At 43.3% G+C, this 21286-nt stretch overlaps 6 protein-coding genes and 1 long non-coding RNA gene across 8 annotated transcripts in view; 5 read left to right on the top strand and 2 right to left on the bottom strand.

Annotated features, from left to right (window-relative positions):
• The first annotated feature begins 633 nt into the window (after positions 1-633).
• On the top strand, positions 634-6845 carry LOC6616897 (lysosomal-associated transmembrane protein 4B). The gene is made up of 4 exons (XM_002041195.2): positions 634-849; positions 5246-5519; positions 5579-5732; positions 6406-6845. Exons 2-4 carry the CDS (start codon positions 5277-5279, stop codon positions 6504-6506), a joined length of 498 nt encoding a protein of 165 aa, XP_002041231.1. The 5' UTR covers positions 634-849; positions 5246-5276; the 3' UTR covers positions 6507-6845.
• A 20-nt stretch (positions 6846-6865) lies between these two features.
• Positions 6866-8168, bottom strand: LOC6616898 (mesencephalic astrocyte-derived neurotrophic factor homolog). The gene is made up of 4 exons (XM_002041196.2): positions 7973-8168; positions 7772-7896; positions 7545-7686; positions 6866-7225 (listed from the first exon to the last, which is right to left on the bottom strand). The coding sequence occupies exons 1-4, from the start codon at positions 8058-8060 to the stop codon at positions 7059-7061; spliced, it is 522 nt and encodes a 173-aa protein (XP_002041232.1). The 5' UTR covers positions 8061-8168; the 3' UTR covers positions 6866-7058.
• Positions 8169-8326: 158 nt separating this feature from the next.
• On the top strand, positions 8327-11698 carry LOC6616899. 2 transcript variants are annotated; one of them, XM_002041197.2, is made up of 4 exons: positions 8330-8782; positions 10032-10186; positions 10280-10504; positions 11559-11698. In XM_002041197.2, the coding sequence occupies exons 1-3, from the start codon at positions 8679-8681 to the stop codon at positions 10465-10467; spliced, it is 447 nt and encodes a 148-aa protein (XP_002041233.1). In that variant the 5' UTR covers positions 8330-8678; the 3' UTR covers positions 10468-10504; positions 11559-11698. The 2 variants fall into 2 exon arrangements, with proteins under 2 accessions (XP_032577926.1, XP_002041233.1); XM_032722035.1 differs by having other exon boundaries at positions 8327-8782; positions 10032-10504.
• LOC6616900 (transcription factor Sp2) lies at positions 11669-15223 on the bottom strand. Its single transcript, XM_032722032.1, has 5 exons — positions 14965-15223; positions 14526-14905; positions 12635-14470; positions 12372-12573; positions 11669-12310 (listed from the first exon to the last, which is right to left on the bottom strand). Exons 1-5 carry the CDS (start codon positions 15115-15117, stop codon positions 12086-12088), a joined length of 2796 nt encoding a protein of 931 aa, XP_032577923.1. The 5' UTR covers positions 15118-15223; the 3' UTR covers positions 11669-12085.
• Positions 15224-15511: 288 nt separating this feature from the next.
• LOC6616901 (serine/arginine-rich splicing factor 1B) lies at positions 15512-17379 on the top strand. Its single transcript, XM_002041199.2, has 4 exons — positions 15512-15779; positions 15886-16255; positions 16508-16632; positions 16693-17379. The coding sequence occupies exons 1-4, from the start codon at positions 15616-15618 to the stop codon at positions 16799-16801; spliced, it is 768 nt and encodes a 255-aa protein (XP_002041235.1). The 5' UTR covers positions 15512-15615; the 3' UTR covers positions 16802-17379.
• A 360-nt stretch (positions 17380-17739) lies between these two features.
• On the top strand, positions 17740-18494 carry LOC116801574. Its single transcript, XR_004362095.1, has 2 exons — positions 17740-18133; positions 18291-18494. It is a non-coding gene; the product is annotated as an uncharacterized LOC116801574 (long non-coding RNA).
• Positions 18495-18818: 324 nt separating this feature from the next.
• The window catches only part of LOC6616910 (extracellular sulfatase SULF-1 homolog), a 28304-nt gene continuing 25836 nt past the window's right edge, over positions 18819-21286 (top strand). Inside the window, exon 1 of the mRNA XM_002041204.2 lies at positions 18819-19505. The gene's annotated coding sequence lies outside the window, so the exon portion shown is untranslated. The remainder of the gene's footprint in view (positions 19506-21286) is intronic.

Genomic DNA, 21286 nt, shown 5'->3' on the forward strand with positions numbered 1-21286 from the left:
CACAGAAAAACATGCTGCTAAATAAAATTTCAGTTTTAGTTTAATTTTATTTTATTTAAGTATAAGAAAAGATTGAAAATAGCAACAAAGAATTAAGCGCAAGACTGGTAAACTAAGTCATTGGAACTTAAATACTTTGAATTTTATCTGTTGGAATACCTATCTGTTTTCAAATAGATCTTCATACATTGTGCCACTGTGTACTATCTTATTCATGACCAATAAAGGCAGATGGGGTCATGGCGTGCGGATGTATCTTCGGCTGGAATCTCGAGCTCCTTCAACGAGGAAAACAACACGGATGTAATGAGAACGTTCACTGATTTGTTTGGCTTGGCTAGTGCAATGCGCTGTAGAAGATCGCCCCACCATTGTTTGACCAAGTGCTTGATATCTTCATGCCGGAACAGCAGAGCAGCGAGGGCCATCCAATCGCCTAACTGGTTTCTGCTGTTTCTGTTTCGGAGAAAGCTCCTTGCCGGCCACGCAAAAGCTGTCTTAACTAAAAACAGCGTCCAAGTTTTGAGAACTTTTCAGGCAGCTAGCCGAGAACGAGCGGAAAAATCAACAAACGCTCGCAGATGTGAAAAATCGCGATCGTGAGTCGGCTCTCACGTTGGCGGCAGCAGCCCGCGTTTTCAGTCGCTCCGTGAAACCCGTCGCACTCACATCGAAATCGCGCGCAAGTCGTCGGATCCAAATCGCCTTGAAACGCTACGCACTTGGTGGCAAATATCAAATATATGAGAATAATTAGTTACGAGGCACCCGAATCAGCGGAATCAAATCGATTTCCCTCGACTGCATTTAGCAGTGCCGCACCATCAAATCAAAAATAAATAAGAAAGTGTAAGTGAATATATGGCTGGCTGCCAGGAGACTGACTGACATTATCAGCGGAGAAATGCAGGCAGTTGGCAGCCGATTGGGCGGATCGGGAGATCAATCGATCGCCGTCGCATGCAAATCGAGTGATAAACGATCGCCTCGAAATTGAAATAACAGGCGAGCAGCTGGCCGCCGGAGGTGGATACATATGCATATGTGTGATCAAACAGAAGTGTTTCTCGGGGAAGGGCGGCGTGAGGAGTGGAAGGAGTAGGTAGCCCCCAGTAGCCATATACTCGTATACCTATCTATACTATACAGCCAGTTACCCGACTTGAGGCGCGCTCGTCTGCCTTGCGGTTGTGTGTGCTTATTTATACAAAATATATTCAATTTCATTAAGCTGTTGCTGCTGGCCGTCCAGTAATTTCAATATTCAAATGATCGCTGATAGCTGAACCCCCTGACTTTTTACTTTTCTGAGCGCCCGCAAAAGCTGCGGTAAAATTGAGAAAACCGCAGCGTATAAATAATTGGAAAACAATAATGCCACTGTTTGTTTGCATTTAGTGATCGCTGACCCAAATTGGCTGAGAAAATGAATGCATCTGAATGAATACAAAGTCAGTCTGTTTGCTGCAGGCAAAGCGATCTATATAGTCGATGCACTCGGTGATGTCAGAATGGTGAACTGACATTGAAAGTCTGCGATCGGCGACAACCTGAAAGCCTTCTCCTTTGCCTTTCTTGGTGATCTCAAGTTGAACACGTTGCGAGTTTAGGGATAAGTGGGCCATACAGCCCAGAGTTCAGGTGTGCGGGGGCGTATACGTAATATGCGCGTCTGGCATATATTTCAACTGAGCCACATTTTGGCTATTCTCCTCAGTCGCGAACCATAAAAATCACATCAAAGCCCCAAATGAAAGCGTCGTTCATTGAATCTTAAGTGGCCACTCCTCCTGGGAAGTAATTATGAAGGTAAATAAACGTTCTTCAAGACAAAACCGTTTCCAAATCCCACATTTGGCGAAGTTCAGTGACGCGCATCCACTTGGAAGCAGTGAAAAGTGAACAATGTGAAGGTTACTCAATTTACAAGGCAACAGATAACGCCACCAAATTGTATTTGTCAAAAAATATTCTGGCAGAACAAGCCAAGGCGTTCGCACACCTACGCCATACGAAATGGCACATGGGCGTAGAATTCTCGACGAACAGGTGCTACAAAATCATAAGGTAGAGTTCCATTCCTGACCCCAGACAGCCACTGATCAGAGATTGTGAGAGCTGTTCCAAAAGTTCCACTGCTTTTGTCGACTCTCTAGATTTCTAGATGCTCGCGACCTTGTTGTGATCTATTAATAAGTGTTTCGTGTTTTTATATATGAATCATTTTGATGGGCGATCTGTTTATGAGTTAACTTTCGTTTGGCTGGGAAAACGAAAGCCCAAAATACGAAAGATCCCCGAAAATTGAGTTTTTGATCGCGTCCAATGTCGCGGCTTCATTGACCCTGAAAACTATGTAGTGTCGACAGAACGAAAAGTATCTCATGGATGCGCGCACATTTGTATCTTTCGTCTAAGAGACGCCGCTGCCACTAGTAATTACAAAATCTTGTTCGGCAAATGAAAACTTCAAAGGCTGCAATTGAGTTTGCAGCTGCAACGGTTTTAATTGATTTATATGGCAAGTCGAGTAATGTTAAAAAGCCGCGGAAAAAAGCCAATTTGACAAAAAATCAAAGACAAAAAGTCAAGTGGGAGCTGGAATAGCAGAAACCAAAAAAATAAAACAAGCTAACATGCCGCGTGCTTTGGACCTGTCAAATTTGGTAGAACGATTTCTACCGGTTTCAAATGGACCTAAATAAATGAAAAAAAAAAACCAGACCCGGCCACTCAAGTGAGCTCCCACTTTCTGTCGAAGATTGTAGATTGTGCAATTTCCAACCACATACAAAATGCCTTTGTCTTTTCGATATCTTTTGTGCCTGGCGCAAAAAGTAGCGCAGAAAAATGTCAAACTTAATTACGCGTTGAAGCGCAAACTAATTGCCGAGTGGATTTGCGGGGTTCAGCGGGCAGCGGGGTCACAAAAGTTCGAATGGCGATAAAGTCGACAACAGCCAAAGCCGAGAATAATTGGCTTTGGCTTCGTTTTGCGGCCCACGACAACAGATGATAGCCGCAAACAAAAAAGTATCTGTCAGATACATATATGTAAAAGCTGGACACGCGCTCATTGCACACGAAAATTAGCATTTACTTGTGGATTGAAACCATTTTCCACAAGCATAAAGGCAATGGCAATTGAAATGATTTATATGAACATTATTTTCACTTCGCTGTACTAGACAAATGGGTCAGCTTATGGTTAATGGCATACGATAAATGGTTATGATTGTGTTTTTATAATTTGAATTTTATTGTAGATACTTGAAGTTAAAATAATTTTTATTATCAATTTTTATTGATGGTTGTTATCTCATATAAATTTCAATATGACTATATTTTTTGGTGTTCTGAACCATAAGTTTTGGATTATTAGCGTGCGGTAAATGTTTTTTGTTTTTCTTTTTCTGGCTTGCATTTTCTAAAGCCACTTTCTATTTAAAATAAATATAAAATAATGATGTATTCCATGAAAAACGTCAAAATTTCATGCTTGAGTAAGTGCATTCCCAATGCCTTTTAATTTGCTTGTCGACAAACTTTACCTTTCACAAAACCGGCAGCATCCGCCACACTTTTACTCCCACACCATCACACTTCAGACCCAAAGCAACTCCATCCATCTACGTAGTGCACGTCCAACTGCCCAGTTGCACTTGTCAAGTCAGAAGACTTTCCAAGACTCCAAGCCTATGTCAAGTGGAGGCACGAATTCCTCGGAATGAGTCGCCTACGCCATGACTTGAACTTGACTCCAAAAGCTGCGAGTCACGCCTATATATACACATAGCAAAACCACTGAGCGGAAGTCAACGTCAGCATTAGATGAGTTCATTGCGAATATTAACGCCAATGAATAAATGAGTGGGCTGATCGCTTCCATATCGAGGTTGTCTACCCCTTTCCACTGATATGAAGAAGTGTCTAATGGTTCGCCGAGGTCTAACGTGTCTTAGCTTTACTTGGTTTGGTTCTTCTAACCAGGTCAAAACAGCGATATCGCACAGCCGCAGAAAGTAACCCAAGACGTCTGTCTGAGTTGCAGAAACCAGACAAATGCTTTCTGCTCGGATTTGTATCCAATTGAGGTACCATTTATAAGCAGACGCAAACGTGGAGATCGCCTGAGTTGAAAACCCGTGCGAAACGCGTGAAAACGGCAGGTTAATGCGCCATATGTCCGGTTTATCAGCCCCGCCGCCATTATAAAAAAAAGTTTTCGAACTGCTATAATTTAAAGAATGCGATGTGATCTTTGGCACGCTCCCTCTCCGCCGCCCCTGATAATTGCGCAATTTGTATAACACTTCTGTTGCCCAGATTGTTCGCATCTCTTCGCTGTGTTGTAGATCGTTTGAGGTGTGAAACTCAACGGAAATGGGCTTTACATACAAATGGTATCTGTATCTGTATCTGTATCCGTTGGCTGAACTTTAGCTGTTTGCCCAAGGCATTTCCCAGCCAGCCTTTCTATAATGACTCAAAGCGTTTCCATGTAAGACAAGACATTTTGGCATGTGATTATCTCATCCGAGACCGCCGTGAGGCACATGCATACATCAGATATATCACATGGATACACAAGTGCCCGCATCCAATGGTTGCAGACCAGCTGCAGCGGCATTTGCAAGTGCCAACATGCGCCACATCAATCTGCAGCCGGGTCCGAGGCACGTTAAGCGTTTGATTAATTTAATGACAATGCCCGGTGGCGCTATTTCGCTATCTGGATAGATGGGTGCAACCCACATATACCAGTTCCGTCGATCGTGTGCGCATGCGCCGATGATATAAACTTTCCCAAGCTCGCCATCTCTACTGCCATTCCAGCTCGAATCCCTGCAGGAATAGTACGATTGATTAGTCATTCGTGTCGTTTATTTATTTTAAAGCTTCCATAAATATAAAGCTTACGTCTTTCAAGTATTTCACGCTTTCTGTCCATTGTTTTCTTCGTTCCTTCTATTTTTAAAGCACATTTGTTTAATAAACATTTGTATTCGTGTGCTTGACGTCACAACTGGTCAAACTGTGGGATTTTAATGTTGTATTATTGGTTGTCTTTGCTTTTGCAATATTTAGGATATTTCAATTGAGTTTACAAAACATATCTATGGGGCATTACCTAGAACTTACTCACTACCAAAAAGCACAGAATATTAAAGACTGCTGGGTTGTTATACTTTAAGGTTCTTATGAGCTCAAAATGATTGATAATTGTATTTCTTAATATTTTCAGCTGGTAATCATCACATTATAGATTTGCCAAAATGCCGAAGCCCCTGCTAAATTCGTGCTGTCTGTGCCAATCGACCCGGAATGGCTCCGTTATGTCGGGCATACTGGCGATAGTCCTGTCGATCATCACCATCGTGGTGATCTTCACGACGCGGGTGCACTTCAAGACGATAATCTTTGACTTCATCCCCAATGACATTGTGAAGATAATTCTAGTCATCAATTTGTGCATGACGATCTTGATATCGCTGCTCATGATCATAGGTGCCCTGAAGGTGTGTACTTAGCTAATTTAATTGAATGCATAGAATAAGAATCTCTGTTTATGTTCCAGCGAAACCACTTCCTGATGGTTCCATGGGTGGTCCTCGGCATTATGATTGCCATCGGTCTGCTGATCTCCGTCATCTACACGGGCATCGTCTTCTTCATCGACGGCTACGTGCTGACGGGCGTCCTCTGGCTGATCTTCGGCCTAATTGTCTCCGGTAAGTGCACTCCCTCTTGGTTGGTGGAAAATAGGGGGCTTGCTACTTCTCCATGTGCGGTTTTTAGCACCGGATGGCGGTTATTGCGAGCCGTTTTTAATTTATAGACGCATTTATCATGCCATGATTGCCCGTGCGCTGAAAACAGAAGTGCCCGGCGCACTTGCCGGGTGGTGCAAGCAAATGAAGCGCAAAGTGGCTTGTTGAAGCCATTTGTAGAAATGTCTGCTGCAGCACTTTGATAGGAGTTTATTGGTGAAGCTTTAAGAGTGTTTAATACGATTATTAAATTAATTAAACAAATTAAAATGTATTCATTCAGCGGTATTAAAGTTGAAGAAACGAATGACATTGTGAATGCTTCAGGCTTAGACATATATTCCTCGTTTTTTTTACCTTTGAAAAATGATATTAGGTCTCGGAAATAAAAGAAATAATATATAAATATACTAATTTATATACATTTATATACGTTTAGTAAAAATAAAGCCTTTACCTTAGTATATGTTCTGCCGAAGCAAGAACCAAAGAGCCTTTACCAAAAATGAACCATATACGAGTTAAAAGTCAATTTACATTACACCGTGTAAAATGGGATATATGTAGAATATAAAATGACAGCATTCTTTTGCGCGCACATGCCATAACCCAATGTTCCTCCTGCATCTTTCAGCGATCATGACCTACTGCTGGTGCGTGGTCTATAGTGAATACGCCAACCTGTCTGAGGAGAACGAGCGCGGTCGTTACAACAAGCAGCCGTACCGTCGCTAGGATCTCCAGGAGCACTATTCATCAGAAATTGCATTCTAGAAGCAGAATCCACCACCCACACATCTTCATCCTAGCTTCTTATGTTCGTTTTTAGTGATTATGTCTAACTAATAATTTTAATTTAGTTGGGGCGAGCCAGCCCTTCGCTCACATCGAATTTACGCGGCCCGTGGCATTAAGTGCAATGGAATTATGTATTTAACATTTAAATAAAACTTTAATCCAGATATTATGTGAATTTCTGTTGTAATTTGTACGTAATACTTGTAATTGTGAAAGAGGAGTTCAAGAACCGAAAACTAATAACAAAAATAAAAACAAAAACTGTTTATTTATCAACCGTTTGAGAGCACGAGGTCTTGTGTGTTTGTTGTTTTTTATTTCAAAATATAGGTTTTATCATTAGGCATATATAGTTATATTCAATTCTCTCAAAGTCTATAAAAATTGTAAATTAACTAAAAATATGGATGTGTAGGGGGCGTTTCATGTGGTTGTTGTTTTAGCTAAGTGGGCGTGTTCCATGTAACTACACAAGTAACTGACTGAGCTCTACAGCTCGCTGCGCGAGTACTTGGGCTTCAGCTCCTCGATGCGCTTGATGAAGTCGCCCTTCTCCAGGCAACCATCACAGCTCTCGTCCCAGTCGTTGAGGATTTTCTTCAGGTCGCGTACCTTCAGCTTCTTCAGGTCCACGCTGTTCAGATCGATCTGTTTCTCTGCAATAAATAATCCACATAAATATATGTGGAAGTATATTTAGGCGAAGGACAGCGACAGGAAAACTAAATGTTAAGTCAAGTTAAGAGTTTATGTTTCTAATCGACACTCTTAGTAAAAGATGAAAAATCTGATAAAATGTTTAAATTTATGATAGTTACCACAAAATAATTTAACAAGCTATGCTTTAATAATAAAGCATACATACAAAATTGAATTCCTGAATTCAGATTCTTTTCTTTTGCTAAGAAATGCTAAATGCTTCATACAGAATTCTGTATACCCACACTGTATATAGTCACTAACTAAAATATTTACCATAGCGAAGGTCGCAGATTTGCGCGTCCTTCTTCTTCAGTTTCTCGCAGATCTTCTCAGCTGGCATGGACCAACTGAGGGGTTTGCTCAGCTCGTTGAGGATGCCCGTGGCGGATTCTTCCAGACCGCCGAGGTAGTAGCACTACAAAGAAACGCATACGTGTATCATTTTTCCCAAAGAATAGGAAGTGTGGGTGAGGGGCGGCACTTGTTTGCCGGCTACTCACGAATCTGTGTTCCTTGTTTTTCTGCGTTTTACAGAACTTTTTGAAGACCGTTTCGATCTGTTTGTAGTCCTTCTTGGTGGAGTCGTCCAGAGAATCCGCAAACCGCCTAACCGTCTTGACGCAAACTGCGGAACGAAAGAATAGAGCCCGGTGAAAATCTGTTCGAGAACATCTCAACCACTTACGTGGCCAACCACATACCTTCGCAGTCCTCCTCTTTCAGGGCCAGCGACGTTTGGGCCAACGTCGCCAGGAAGCCGATCACTACCACCATGTGCCACGTCTTCATTTTGTTATTACTTTGACTGTGCTTGAGCGTACTTTAATTTACTAAACTTAATTCTCTGCTTGCAATTTGATTTTGTCCCCGAATTGTTAGCGTTAGGTGGCCGTAGATATGGGTATTTAGCGATAGGCAAGGCATCGATAAAAGTACTCATTTATCGGCGGGGCAGCGCCACGTTTTCAAATTGGGAAACCACCGATATGGTCATACTATCGGGGTCCGGAATTTACTGGCTAACAGGTGTGGGGATCGCTCAGCTGCTCCGTTTTGCGCAGAGGCATTCCTGCTCAGTTTTCAATCACGCGCGTAAGCGAACGGAACTGCCCGTATTTAAATTAGTTAAAGCGGAACAAATATGCTCGGACGCACTTTGCCCGTGACGTCGTCTTGGACTTAATCCTCTTCCAGTTCCCTTAAAATAGCCCCGTATCTGTGTAACCGCCAACAGTATTGACCAAGTCGTCCAAGTGCTAACTACTCCCCCGGCTATTTGGAGTTATTGTAACCGTTGGCAACTGCCACAGCAAACGTATTTACAATTATCCGGATATAATTTGCAATTACACACCTTGCTATAAATAAAACGGAAAAGAAGCAGCGCATCATAATAAAGCGTTTAAAATGCCTGATGTAAAGTTCTTTGCCGTGCTGCCCACCAATGCCAGTACCTCGGATCGAGTAACCCGTTTGTCCGTCAGCGGCAACTTGCTCCAGGATCCCCAGCAGTGAGTCCTTTGATATTTTGCTATTAAATTCCGAGAACTTTAAAAAATCGATTAGCCACTTCCCGCGAACTGAGGTGGAGAAATTGCCTCTTTGCGTGCTGAAAATATAAATATAGTGCCCTAAAAATCGTTTACGTATGTGACCCGATTAGACGAAATACTCACAAAACTCGCGAACAATTTATGGCGCACACAAAAAACATGCAAATGGGCTAATGAATTTAAATAATTTATACATCTTCTGCCAGATGATGTTTTTTTTTTAGAAATTCCAAAGACCTCTTATGAGTTTATGATCTATTAGAGTGATAAGGCAGGTGGTGATGGGACCATAAAGCAATCTCCGCCAGATGTATACGTAGTAGTCGTCTGGTTTTACTGTATCAAGTCCATCGTATATGACATCACCAGACTAAAATTGAATCAGACACGCGCTGAAGATGCCGGCTACGAAGAACACAACAAAGCAGTTGGATGGCAAAGAAGAATACCATGAATTATGCATGCTTGAGGGTGGGAGGTTGTTAATCAGCTTATGAATGAATGGTCAAATTATCTCCATTAATCAGAACCATCAGTTACATCACTCAAGAATACGGGTCTCTAATTGAACAAATTCAACGCAATTGGTAAATCAAAACAATACATTTCTTATCTGTTCCTTAGATCGATAAGGTTCTAGTGATAGCTTCCTAAATGTGTCATGATAGTATTCCGTGAAACAAGTAGTTCTTGTACTTCGATAAGGGGAATATTTTACTGGAAATACCATAGCTTGACTAACGGATTTTTAACAATAAATCGCTGAAAATTCCAATTCCGTTCCTTGAATGCGCTGCACGTTTTCGCGCCAACTCACACTCACTATTAATGTCTGGGAGCTCCGGTCCCCAAAAATGAAAAAAAAAACTCACCGAACCAGCATGTGCCATTCAAACAATTATGATGACTAAGCGCTTGAAATGGGGGGTCAAACATTCAAATAACGACGTCATTAGCACCAATACGTGATAAGTTATAGCGCTTTAAGCGAGGGAACTATTAGTGTTAGTGGTTTTATTATGCATATTATATTAGTTCATTCATACATTGCTATTCACCGCCTTTGATTAAATACATAGTGTGTATTATGTCGCTAGTCACGTATTAAGTTATTTCTTATAAATGGACTTTAAAATAAGCGTAGAAGTGATAAGACATACACACCAGATTTTTTTAACAAACATATGTATGTTTACCTCCGCCACAGATTCTCGGTGAACTTTGTCAACAGTCCGGACTGCACGGACAACATCACATACCACTTCAAGGTCGTGATTCCCACACAGACGATTATCGAGAACTATAAGCGGAACGGCGAGTGGAGCAGCCTGCACCAGGAGAAGTACCTGAACATCTTCGACGGTACAGGAGCTAGCGATAAGAACCCCAATATGACAGAGAGCTTTGCCCGCATTATAACCGAAATTGACGAGGCGCTCCAACTTTCATCCACAGAGTCCTCATTTTGCCTTGAGTTCGCCTTCGACTACGCAAATTCCATGATGCGGGTGTACCAGGGTAGGGATTCGGGCCACAATTTCATAACCGAGTACGAGACCCTCTTCTCCCTGTCCGACATCCAGGCGGTACAGGTGTGGGGCGATGTACAGAAGGTCAACCAGTTTGCCCTGAGCTACAACTGATTGGGAGAAGAATCCCAAAGATCCCATGATCCCCAAGGTAGTTCTCTTATTGAATGCATTCTTTCTTCAATCGCATAGATTCAAGTTCGGTGGCGGGCGTCTTTAGTCCTAACACCGCACGACCCTAATCCCCTCACCTGTAGTTTTAATTAGTTTGTTGGATTCCGCACCCATCTAAATCACTTCGCTGCAGTGGCAACACGCAACTACTTCGTTTGTTAATGCGTTGAGTATCATTATAATTTGACTACAAGTTCTTGTTGAACGTGGGCTTTAGAAACATTTTCCCATCAAGATGATTGTGGTTTTTAAACAGTATTAAACCAATATTTATTTATTTGTTAAAATCTCAAAAATATAATTGAAACACACTTGTTTTTTTTATGTTCTATGTTAATTGTTTACAACTTTAAAAATACTCAAATTTTAAATGGCATTTAAATAGAATTTTTTTCTTTAACATAAGGCAATATCGTTTTCAATAGTATTGCTAAAGTGCTGCTTCTTCCACTTATATCTTTATGATGCCGTAAGAGTTTGATAATATTCCATTGTTTGATAAGCCAAATAAGCATTAACAAACCACACATTCACGGAATACTTACATGTATATCAGTCACATATCACTCACCTCGGTGCTATCTGTCTTATGACGTCACTAGCTCTGCTATGTCCTATTGCTATCCTTTGCAGTTGCTAATTGTTTCTTTGTTTGTAGTTGATAGCAATTGTATTTGTAAGGCCAAAGAATTTTATGTATAATACACCTCGAGTGTCTGTTTCGCGCTTGCTGAAGTCTTCCATTCAAATTGTAAACCTACACTGTAAGTGTTAGCTTTTCCTGTAATACCTATAATAATACAGGCCACGCCAAGTATTAAAAATCGCCTGACAAGTGGATTTTCCACAAATTAAATGCGTAAACACAAAATTCATTGGAATTGGTATTCTTAAATGCTAATAAATTTGGATTCGGAAACCGATGGGAAACATGCTTGCATTTGTTTTTCGTTTGTTCGCATGGTAGATTTAGATTACGAAATCTGGCCGACCCCTGGAATAAAATAACCGTCTGATATTCATACTTTCAGCGAGAAGAGTCTTACCAAAAATATTTGCGTAAACATTGGGGCCTGCCATCTGCTATATAGCGCTACAAAACTGAAGGCTCCTATGCAATACCAAACGAAATACACATTAATTTTTTGCCATAAATTATACATTATATTTATTTTTGCAATGGAATCATTTTGTTCACCCAAAAAAGGTATTTTACCATTGTTTACAGCTTGTACATACATACATAATAGATACACAGATATTTACAATGCTTACAATTATCCTTAAAATAGGAATCTTTACACAAACGCTCTAGGGACTTATGCTAATAAAACTTTTGCGATTTACTGATAAAAAAAATAACGCATATAAAACTAAAATAAGTTAAGGTAATAAATGAAACGTGTAAACGCGCTTCAAAATTTGCTATAAATAATATTGCACAAAGAAAATGAAGAGGAAAACTATACAATACAAGGAACTGGCGACCAGATGTTGGAATAGACCGCGGACTAGGATACGAGGTAAGGTGGATTCACTTCTCGAGCTTAACAACTAATTACTTTGCGGCTGATGCGCTGGGATTCTGGAACTGAGAAAAGCCGAGCTGCACGTAATTGGCCAGAGATGCGGGCATATTGGAGTCGGGAGCTTGTGTGATCGTTATTGTGTTTCCGGCCAGATCCTGGGTAGTCACAACATGCATTACCTGGGCCGGCTGCTGCTGTGTTTGCGCCTGCTGAGGACGCTGAGCAGAATGTTCTTGCTTGATTTCGAAAACCGCCTTGGATGGGATGTGAAGTCGGATTAGCACTTTTATAATGTGAATAGTGTTACGAACTTACCTTATTGGGCACCTGACCATTGCTACGGACGTGAGTGAGCGCAGGTGCTGCTGCAGGCGGTGCAGCTGCACCCGGAGTCGCGCTTTCCGGTCGAATTTTCTTATGCATCTCCCGATGCTTCTCGTAGTGCAACTTGGTGGCGAAGTTTTTGTTGCAAACATCGCAACAGTATAAAGTTTCGGTTGATGTCTGCGTGTGAATTCTGAAAGAAAAGATATATATTAACCTCTGTTGAATTTAACTCGAAGTATTTAAATGCTGACCGCCTATGCTTATTGAGGTTATCCTTTCGCGAGAAGGGCTTTTTGCACACCTCGCACGTGTACATCTTTTGTCCAGAATGGGATACTAAGTGCCGGGACAGATGTTCTTTGCGGCTGAAGGTCTTGTCGCAACCCTCTTCCGAACACTTAAAGGGTCGCAGGCCCGCGTGCAGCTTAACGTGTTGGGTGAGGTGTTCTTTCTTTTTAAATTCACGCTTACAGGTGGGGCATATGAGGCCAGAAGTTGTGGACGCTTCGCTCCCAGAAGGAGTCGCGTTCTGTCCTTCCTGCTGTGGAGAAGGAAGGATCTGCTGCGGTGGTCGCGATGCTTTAACTTTCTGCCCTGACATTTCCTGGTCCTCAGGAGGCTTGCGTACGATCTTTTTGTGCTGCGCCGCAAGCGGTGGTGGTTGTGCTTGGCTGAGGGCGGGAACGGACACAGGAATCGGCTGTGAAGCAGGAGTTGGCGCTGTAGTAGAGGGCTTACTTTGCGGCTTTGGCGCTGTCTGCATTGAGATTCGACTGATTGTAATATTCTGTTTGTTCAGCATGGGCAGTTTGGCGGGATTGGATGTGGGAGCTGGTGCTGGCAAAGAAGCAGGCTGCTTGGGCACCTTGGTAATCGTTGTATTCGAGGAGAGCCGCTGCATGGCTGCCTGATTTGCTGACGTCGCTTTCGGGGCGCCTGAAGCAGAGAGTCCTGCGGCCTGCTGTTGCTTCACCTGCGGTTGTGGCTTTGTCTGGGTTATCAATCGCTTGAACTCGTTTGTGGACGGACCATTGCTTCCACCTGAGGGCGGGCCCACAGTATTTTTGCTCTTTGGCGATGGCATCGGTTTTTGCTTTGGTGAAGGCGTCTTAAAAGTGGGGGCTTCCTTGCTGCTGGTGGGCGTGGTGGGAGTCGTTGGAATATTGGTCACATTTCGTATCACCAACTGCGAATTGGTGGTGCTGGTATGTGGAGATCTAATGATTTGCTGAGAGGTCACTTGTGCCGTATTTGGTAGTTGGGTAAGCGGTTGTTGCTGTGGCGGTTGCTGCGGCGCCAGAAATTGGTTTTGCGCCACCGTCGTGCCCTGGAAGGCGCTTCCTGGATTGCCCAGCGTCTGCGGTGTCAGTTGCAGAGTAGCCGGAATTGATGTTGGAGTCAGCTGCATGATTGGCTGCCCATCGGCAGTGGCCAGCTGAGGCTGAAGTTTCATCTGTACTTGGTATGTCGTGGGCAACACTAAGTTCTTGGTGTCTATGTGCGCCACGATCTGCTGATCCGAATTCTCGTCCCGAATGGTGATGGGCAGAAAGCACTTATTTGGTGACAGCAGATTGGTAGTAGACTGCGGACCAGCCAGGCTGGAGAGTAGGGCAGCGGCATTTAACTGCGTCTGGGCAGGAACTGTCCCTGCACTTGTCACTCCCCCGCTACCTGGCATCAACTGCAGCTGTATTTGCGGCTGACTGCCACCGAATTGCGGCATCGAAGTGGTGAACTGGGGCGCTGTAGGCGAAGAGAGCACAAAGTTCAACTTTGGCTTTTTGCTGTCGCCAGAACTGGACGTATCATCCTGGGCGACAGAGTACTGAGTGGTAGCCTGCAGCTGGTTGGTCAGTTGCTGTAGCTGTTGCTGAAGCTGAAGTTGTTGAATCTGCTGCCACAGAGGCTGCAGTTGCTCGCCTAGCTGCGGTTGTAACTGCAACTGACTAGGGTTTATTGCAGGTGTTACCGTCTGCGACTGCAGAGAATGTTGCTGCTGGGGCTTGGCAGGCGTTATGGGCTCCTTTTTCCCCAGCGGCGTTATCTTGATGTCCGGCTTGAGGCGTATAAACTCTTCCAAAGCACTAAATGGATAGAAAGTTTTTGAGATGATCTTCATGAAATGGATTACCCACTCACGTCTGTCTTTCGCTTTTTATTTGAACTTCCGGCATAGCTTGATGCTGCTGCTGCTGCTGTACCCCGTTGTCCATCGTAATGGTGTACTGCTGCTGGGGCTGCATGTTTACCGCCTGGATTATGCTGTTCAAGAGATTTCCGGACTGCTGAGCTCCATTTGGAACTTGTGGAGCTGCCTGCGCCACACTGAGGCTTTTCCCAGTTTCATCGACCGCATCCCGAATGTATAGCTTGTCGCTGCTTGGTGCCGGGCGAATATTGAGACAGTTGTTCAGCATGGTCTGTGAGTTACGGCAAGTGGCGCGAAGTCCGTGGATTTGCTCCACCAACTGCACACACTGGGCGCACACCACCTTGGGCAAGCGATCCTTTTCATCGATCTGCAAGAAGTATGGGTTTGTTAGTCAAAAGGAATGGGAGATTGGTGCACTATCACGACCTGCAGTGAGAGACACTCGAGTATCTTTTGGCTCAGATTCTTGGCGCGTCCCTCGGGTGAATAGATGTTCGTCTTGTGATCGGTGCTGTCCGTGCAGATGCGACAAAGGTCGTAGTAGTTAATGCAGCGAACGTTGCTTCCGGCCGCAGCCATTTTTCCGGTGGCTTAGTGGTTTTCCAAATGCTATTTATGTTTAGTGTATTGCACATGCAAATATTTGTTGTCTTTTCTTCGTCTGAACGACGCTTAGTGGTGACACTGCACGAATACATTGCAGCTCGGCGTGATTGGCAATAACTATCGGTTTGTTATAATATAAAAGAAAGGAACGACAAAATGTTTCCCCGCCTTTAACCCTTTAAGCCAGAAGCTGCTTGGCGCAGCTTCTTAATTTATTTCCTTCGAAGGTTAACTCTAACTCCAACTTATCGTAGTAAGTACTTACAGGGTAGCTATCGATATGAGCAACGAAACTTCCACCTATAGTTTCGTATCAACGCTACAATTATCGATAACTACTGTCCACCCAAGGTATTTCCCCAACTCGAACCAACGGTCATACTGCGTCGGCCATTTGTCATTGCGAGCGTGACAAAAATAAGTTCTCTGAAAATCGAAATAGTTTGAAGCGTCTGATTTAAACTGGAGAAAATGGGATCACGCAACGAGTGCCGTATTTATGTGGGCAACCTTCCGCCGGATATACGCACCAAGGATATCCAGGACTTGTTCCACAAGTTCGGCAAAGTTACTTTCGTCGATCTGAAAAATCGGCGTGGGCCGCCATTTGCTTTTGTTGAGTTCGAAGATGCGCGGTGAGTAATGCGAATACACACAGCTGGCCCAGCGCCCCGGCGAAGACACCCAACTAATTCGCAACAACTGCTTCTCTTCCTCTGTCTGCCCCTTCGCCCAATTCAGCGATGCCGACGATGCGGTGAAGGCGCGCGACGGCTACGACTACGATGGGTATCGTCTGCGAGTGGAGTTCCCGCGGGGCGGTGGTCCTGGAAGTTACCGCGGCGGCAACCGCAACGACCGCAGCCGCGACGGTGGCGGACGCATGGGCGGGCGCGGACCGCCAGCCAAGCGCTCGCAGTACCGCGTCATGGTTACTGGACTGCCCGCCTCCGGATCGTGGCAAGATCTCAAGGATCACATGCGCGAGGCCGGCGACGTCTGCTTCGCAGACACATACAAGGATGGTTCCGGCGTTGTTGAGTTCTTGCGCCACGAGGACATGAAGTACGCAATCAAGAAATTGGACGACTCTCGCTTCCGTTCGCATGAGGTATGTAAATTGGCGAGTTCCAACTTTGTAAAATTCAAATGTATTCGGGTTTCAAGGTAGAGAATTTACCTTTGCATTTATTTTGACAGCATACATTATTCACAAGCTGGAATAATTAAATGCAATTTCAGGAATGACATTAAGTTATATTTGTTTAGCTGCATACATATAGTTTGCAATTCTTCTTGCGTTTTGAAAAATAGTAATAAGTCGACACTTTTCAAATTATATTAATATTTTTATTGTCTTTAGGGCGAGGTTGCCTACATTCGCGTACGCGAGGATAGCGGCGATAACGACAGAGGTGGTGGTGGTGGCGGCAGCGGTGGAGGTGGTGGCGGCAGCGGCGGAGGTGGAAGCCGTGACTACCGCGACAGGTAAACCAATTATTACCACAGTTTATTGTTTAATATTTACTCTATGAATCCACCCAACAGATCCCGTTCGCGCTCATTCTCGTCGAGGCCGCGCCGTCGTGGTACTCCCACATACTCCCCAGTGCGACGTCAATCCTATTCCAGGTCTCGCTCACGTTCTAACTATTAAACACAACTAAGCATTATCCATTAATCTATAATATTTCAACGAGCAGGAAACAGGAAAAGCAAGCTATATTAGGAAATACCAATCAATATTTGTTCAAGACCCCTCAAATACCCCAATTGTAAATTTATTTGTAAATTGAAATCAACGACCAATCAAGTTTGTTCAGTCAAGTTGCGAACTCTCACCGAAGCCAACATATTTAAAAAAAACACTTGCTTTTCCAATTTATCACACGTTCTAAGAAGCAGAAATGTTCTCTTAAGCTATAATCCACCGGGCAAAATTTGACAAAAACACTCCTAAAATGACAACTGTAAACCAAGGAATTCTCTTTGGCCACAAGCGCTCGGCATTCCTTGATTTGCTTTTGTTTTATTTCGAGCCTTTGCTCAGTCTGCTTCCTACATATTATATTATAAATCTTATTTTGGCTGCACGTTTTCCAAGATAATTTATTAGAATTTACCTTAACGAAAACAAGAAACATCGATACAGAATAAATATGTTTGTAATGAGAGAAAGAAATGAAACAGAAATCCGAACACAACGCAATGTCAACCACATTGATGAGAAAACTATTAATACTTTAATTTTTATTTTCTTCTCTTCCCCATTTTGCGCGTTTATGTTTGGAGAGTGATGAGGATTAATGGATGTGGAGGAGGAGAAGGATATTTTGATGTTGATTTTGGCGTGGATTGGATAAATTTGGATTGAATTTAGTGGAGGCAGGACCTGTCTATAGATCTTATAAATATGAAAATATTTATTCGATTGTAATCAGGATTGGATTTGGATTTAGGATTGTCCTGAGCCCTTCGCTAGGACAACGTGGGATGCAGTGTCCCATGGCTAACTCGCACCTCGGAGGAGGAGGAGGAGACAGGAATTTCGCATTGTTGAAGGATTTTATGTGTGAACTTTGGTCGTGTTCAGGTTAACGGATGTTTGGAGGAGGAGAATGTCGATGGCATCGGTTACGGTGAGGAACACTTGCGTTGCCCTTGGACAGGACTAAAGCATACAGTTTCGGACTCGGCCGCATCTCTTCGAGCCTCGCCCCTTCTTCGGCATCTGCCTAACGGTCGGGATTAGGATTCGCTTGGACAGGCTCACACGCTTTGTTGTCGCCTTCTTTGGATCGCACTTCAGACACTAGCTCACCCAGGGAACCGCGTATTTCTTGGCCTTCGCGCCCCTGTCGTTGTCATTTCACGGATTTGCTGTGCATCATCCAACGTTGACTTGCGCCCAACGCTGGATAGTGGATAGTGATTCTTGGTCTGGTCCGATCCGATACGTTCCGGTCTCCCTCTGTCTCGCCTCTCAGTGGTATGTTAGATTGCCACATCAATTTTTACTTTTAATTTGCGTTATTTAGTTTATAATTTATATATTCTTTACCCAAATCTTTCGTCTCCATTGATGTTGTTGCCTCCGAAATGTGGCGATTGTCGCGTGTGCGTTTTGTTTTCCATTTTTTGACTAGAAGGGCGAAAATTCATAAGCCCCGACTATAGCCCACACCCGAATCATTTGCATGAACTTTCGTTAACCTAATAAAATGTAATACCACAGTAATTTTGGAACAGAGCAGTTCTCTCGTTCTCCTTGCTTATCGATCAACCTATAAGCCATAGTCCTAACATATTTTTGAAATGAAATCCACATTTACAATAAATATTCATAAAAATTAAGAAAATATGATTCTTTTAATACTACATTATAAGATGGGTGCATATGGAGATTACATATTAAGTTTGGTTGTATTATCTGCGGGATAGGCTTGTGATCAGATAGTCTAGATTTCACAACCTTTGCCGCATCCAATTTTAAACTTCCCGCCCATGTATTTTTACAGAGGACTGTTATTAGGGAAATGCTGCACGCCTTGTTTCAACGCAAAATCCCACATGTCTCTGCGCAAAAAACGATATTTGGTCATTTGGCAGCACGGCCACACTGGCAAACAAACTATATAAGCAACACGCGCATTTTTTTGTTCGGTTTTTCAAAAAATATTCGCCAGCTGTTCGGACGCGCGTGGGAACTGCGCTGTGTTTGTTGTTTTTTATAATTTCGAACGGAACGAACTGCTCGCACACGGATTATAATTTATATTTACGCACTAAACTAACGCGCGCTAACAAAATAAAAGTCACGGCGAATTTCTAAAATCAACCATCTGACACGAGAAAAGTGCGCCAAAAGTTCGGGAAAACCTTAGAAAACCCTGTGGAAAGTACGACTTGCATACCAAATTGCTTACCCACTTAAATAATAAATAACAAATAATTCGGAAAGTGCAATTTCGTGGGCAGTCATTCGACAGCTGAAGGAGAAGATATCCGACGGTCGTGGGATTCAATACAGTGCTTCACCAGATCGGCGGCCCTTCGTTTATGAATTGTGTTTTCCGGCGGTGTATCCAGCTTATCTCCGCCTTTTTCGGCTCCAGTTTTATTGAACTCTACCGATCGGACGTACTACCTATCTGCGGCTTGTCAGTGGGACTGAGGAAGCTATTAATCGATCGCGATTGTACAACCAATTACCGGGTTTATCATCTAATTCGAAGCCGCTCGGCACGACGCGAACTATAAATAGAAGCTGAAGTGTCCAAATAATCGGTAGACAGCGTTCTTGATCACAATCGCAATAGTGTGTTAAAACTACAGATATATATAGGTATATATAGCCTGAGGTAAGAAGTGCATTTTATGGATGTTTTGCAAGCCCACGGAACTGCTGAGATCATTAAAGTTGGCTATTGAAAGCGCAGCATCAGCGAATTCCCCCTAGGAGTCATTGTTCTCGCTTGAAACTTAAAAGGTTTTTTTATTGATCATAACTTGAAATTAGTTTTACGGTGGAAGATCGACTGATCCAAACAAATCTTGCGATACTAGTCGTTTATGGTACTCATGAGGCATCATCGCATCTTGTTTGGTCTTTGTTCTACCGACTCAACAGCACTTCCTCAATATTCCTGAGTGAAAGTAAGGCTTGGCTTCGATCGCTTGACATTGGTAATGTGACCCACTTAGGAGTAGGGTGCTTCTTCGGTAACTCGATCTGCCAAGCCAAAGGTGTTGCCTTGTGGCTACTACCTAACTAACTGCTTGCAATACAACCTGCGTAGGGTCTTCAAGGTCTCCGCCCCGTCGGTTTCCTGTTCATCTAAGCAAACACTGTGAGAAAACTTGAGCTATCTGTAGGAGTACCTAGCATCCATATACAATTATGTGCGTAACATAAGCATCCACATTCAGCAGTAGTTTTTAGAATTCAGTTTAATTGTTTTAATAGTAAACAATGTATCTATAGTTCCATTCCGCTTATTTTGTATATTTCTTGCTAGTTATTTGTAGCAGTGCATATTTGTGCAGGCAGCTCGTTTGAATACCTTGTGCGTCTCTAATCGGAGACCTGTCCATATGACCGGGCTCCGCTCTTTGTCCTCCCCGGCGTGTTAATCTTTTGTTGTGATGAGATGCTTATCACACCTACCGCCGCCTTGCGACAGGTGCATTCTGAAGTTTCCGCTGGAGCTGTAAGAAAAGGCGAACCGCAACTGGAAACTGGCAACTGGTAGCCGTGGAAATGGGAAACCCTTTTCGCTCGACCATTCAAGTACCGCTGTTCGTTTGCCCGAATGATTGACGGGCGGCAACTGTGACCCCTTAACCCCTTGTTGCCGGCACTCAATGGGCCGCATCGCGTAACAATTTATGTTAATTGTTGTTTGCCTGTTGTGCCTTGCCTTTCCGACCGGGTCCATTCACTAATCGCTTGGAGGAAATTTTATTAAATGCGTATAACGAAACCACCCTTAATATTTACCTATTGCTGACTAATTGTGGGAATTTTTTAATAATACCGGATACCCAATAGCCCAATAGCGTGAGTTTTGATGCCAGACAACTTTTTGCCTTAACTGGAAGTTCGCAGTAAAACAAAAGATTTGTTTGCTAGATGATATGATAAAGTCGCAACATCAAGAGATAAGATAATTTTTGTTTACATAGAAGAAATAATATCTCTGCAATTCTGCAAAAAATGGTGTCCTATAGTTTCAGGGCATTCATTTCAAAAGTTTCAAAAATACGTTACACACTCAGAACTTTTGAATTTAATGGTATGTTTAAAGGGTATGTCGGGTTCGTACAGCTTTGTTTGCATTCAAGCCCGTCGTATTTTCCGAAGCCAGTCTGGACAAGCATTAATTTAGACACTTTTTACTTTTCCCAGCACAAGACACAAACTTTTATCCGCGGCGACAACAAGTTGAAGACGCGAGTCTGGCCCGTCCGTCTAATTGTTTTGACTGTGGCAATTTCTCCTGGTCTTTTTAGAGTTGCAGTCCGAGCTGGAGTGTGGCGGCCAGGCGGCCAGGAACTGGTTTGCCCGCTCCACGCAATCCCAGAGCTTTAATTCGGTCAATTCAGCGGGAGCGGCTAAGGCTCATGATGATGATGACGATGA

The sequence above is a fragment of the Drosophila sechellia genome, chromosome 3R, assembly GCF_004382195.2.
Source record: "Drosophila sechellia strain sech25 chromosome 3R, ASM438219v1, whole genome shotgun sequence".
NCBI classification, from domain to species: domain Eukaryota; kingdom Metazoa; phylum Arthropoda; class Insecta; order Diptera; family Drosophilidae; genus Drosophila; species Drosophila sechellia.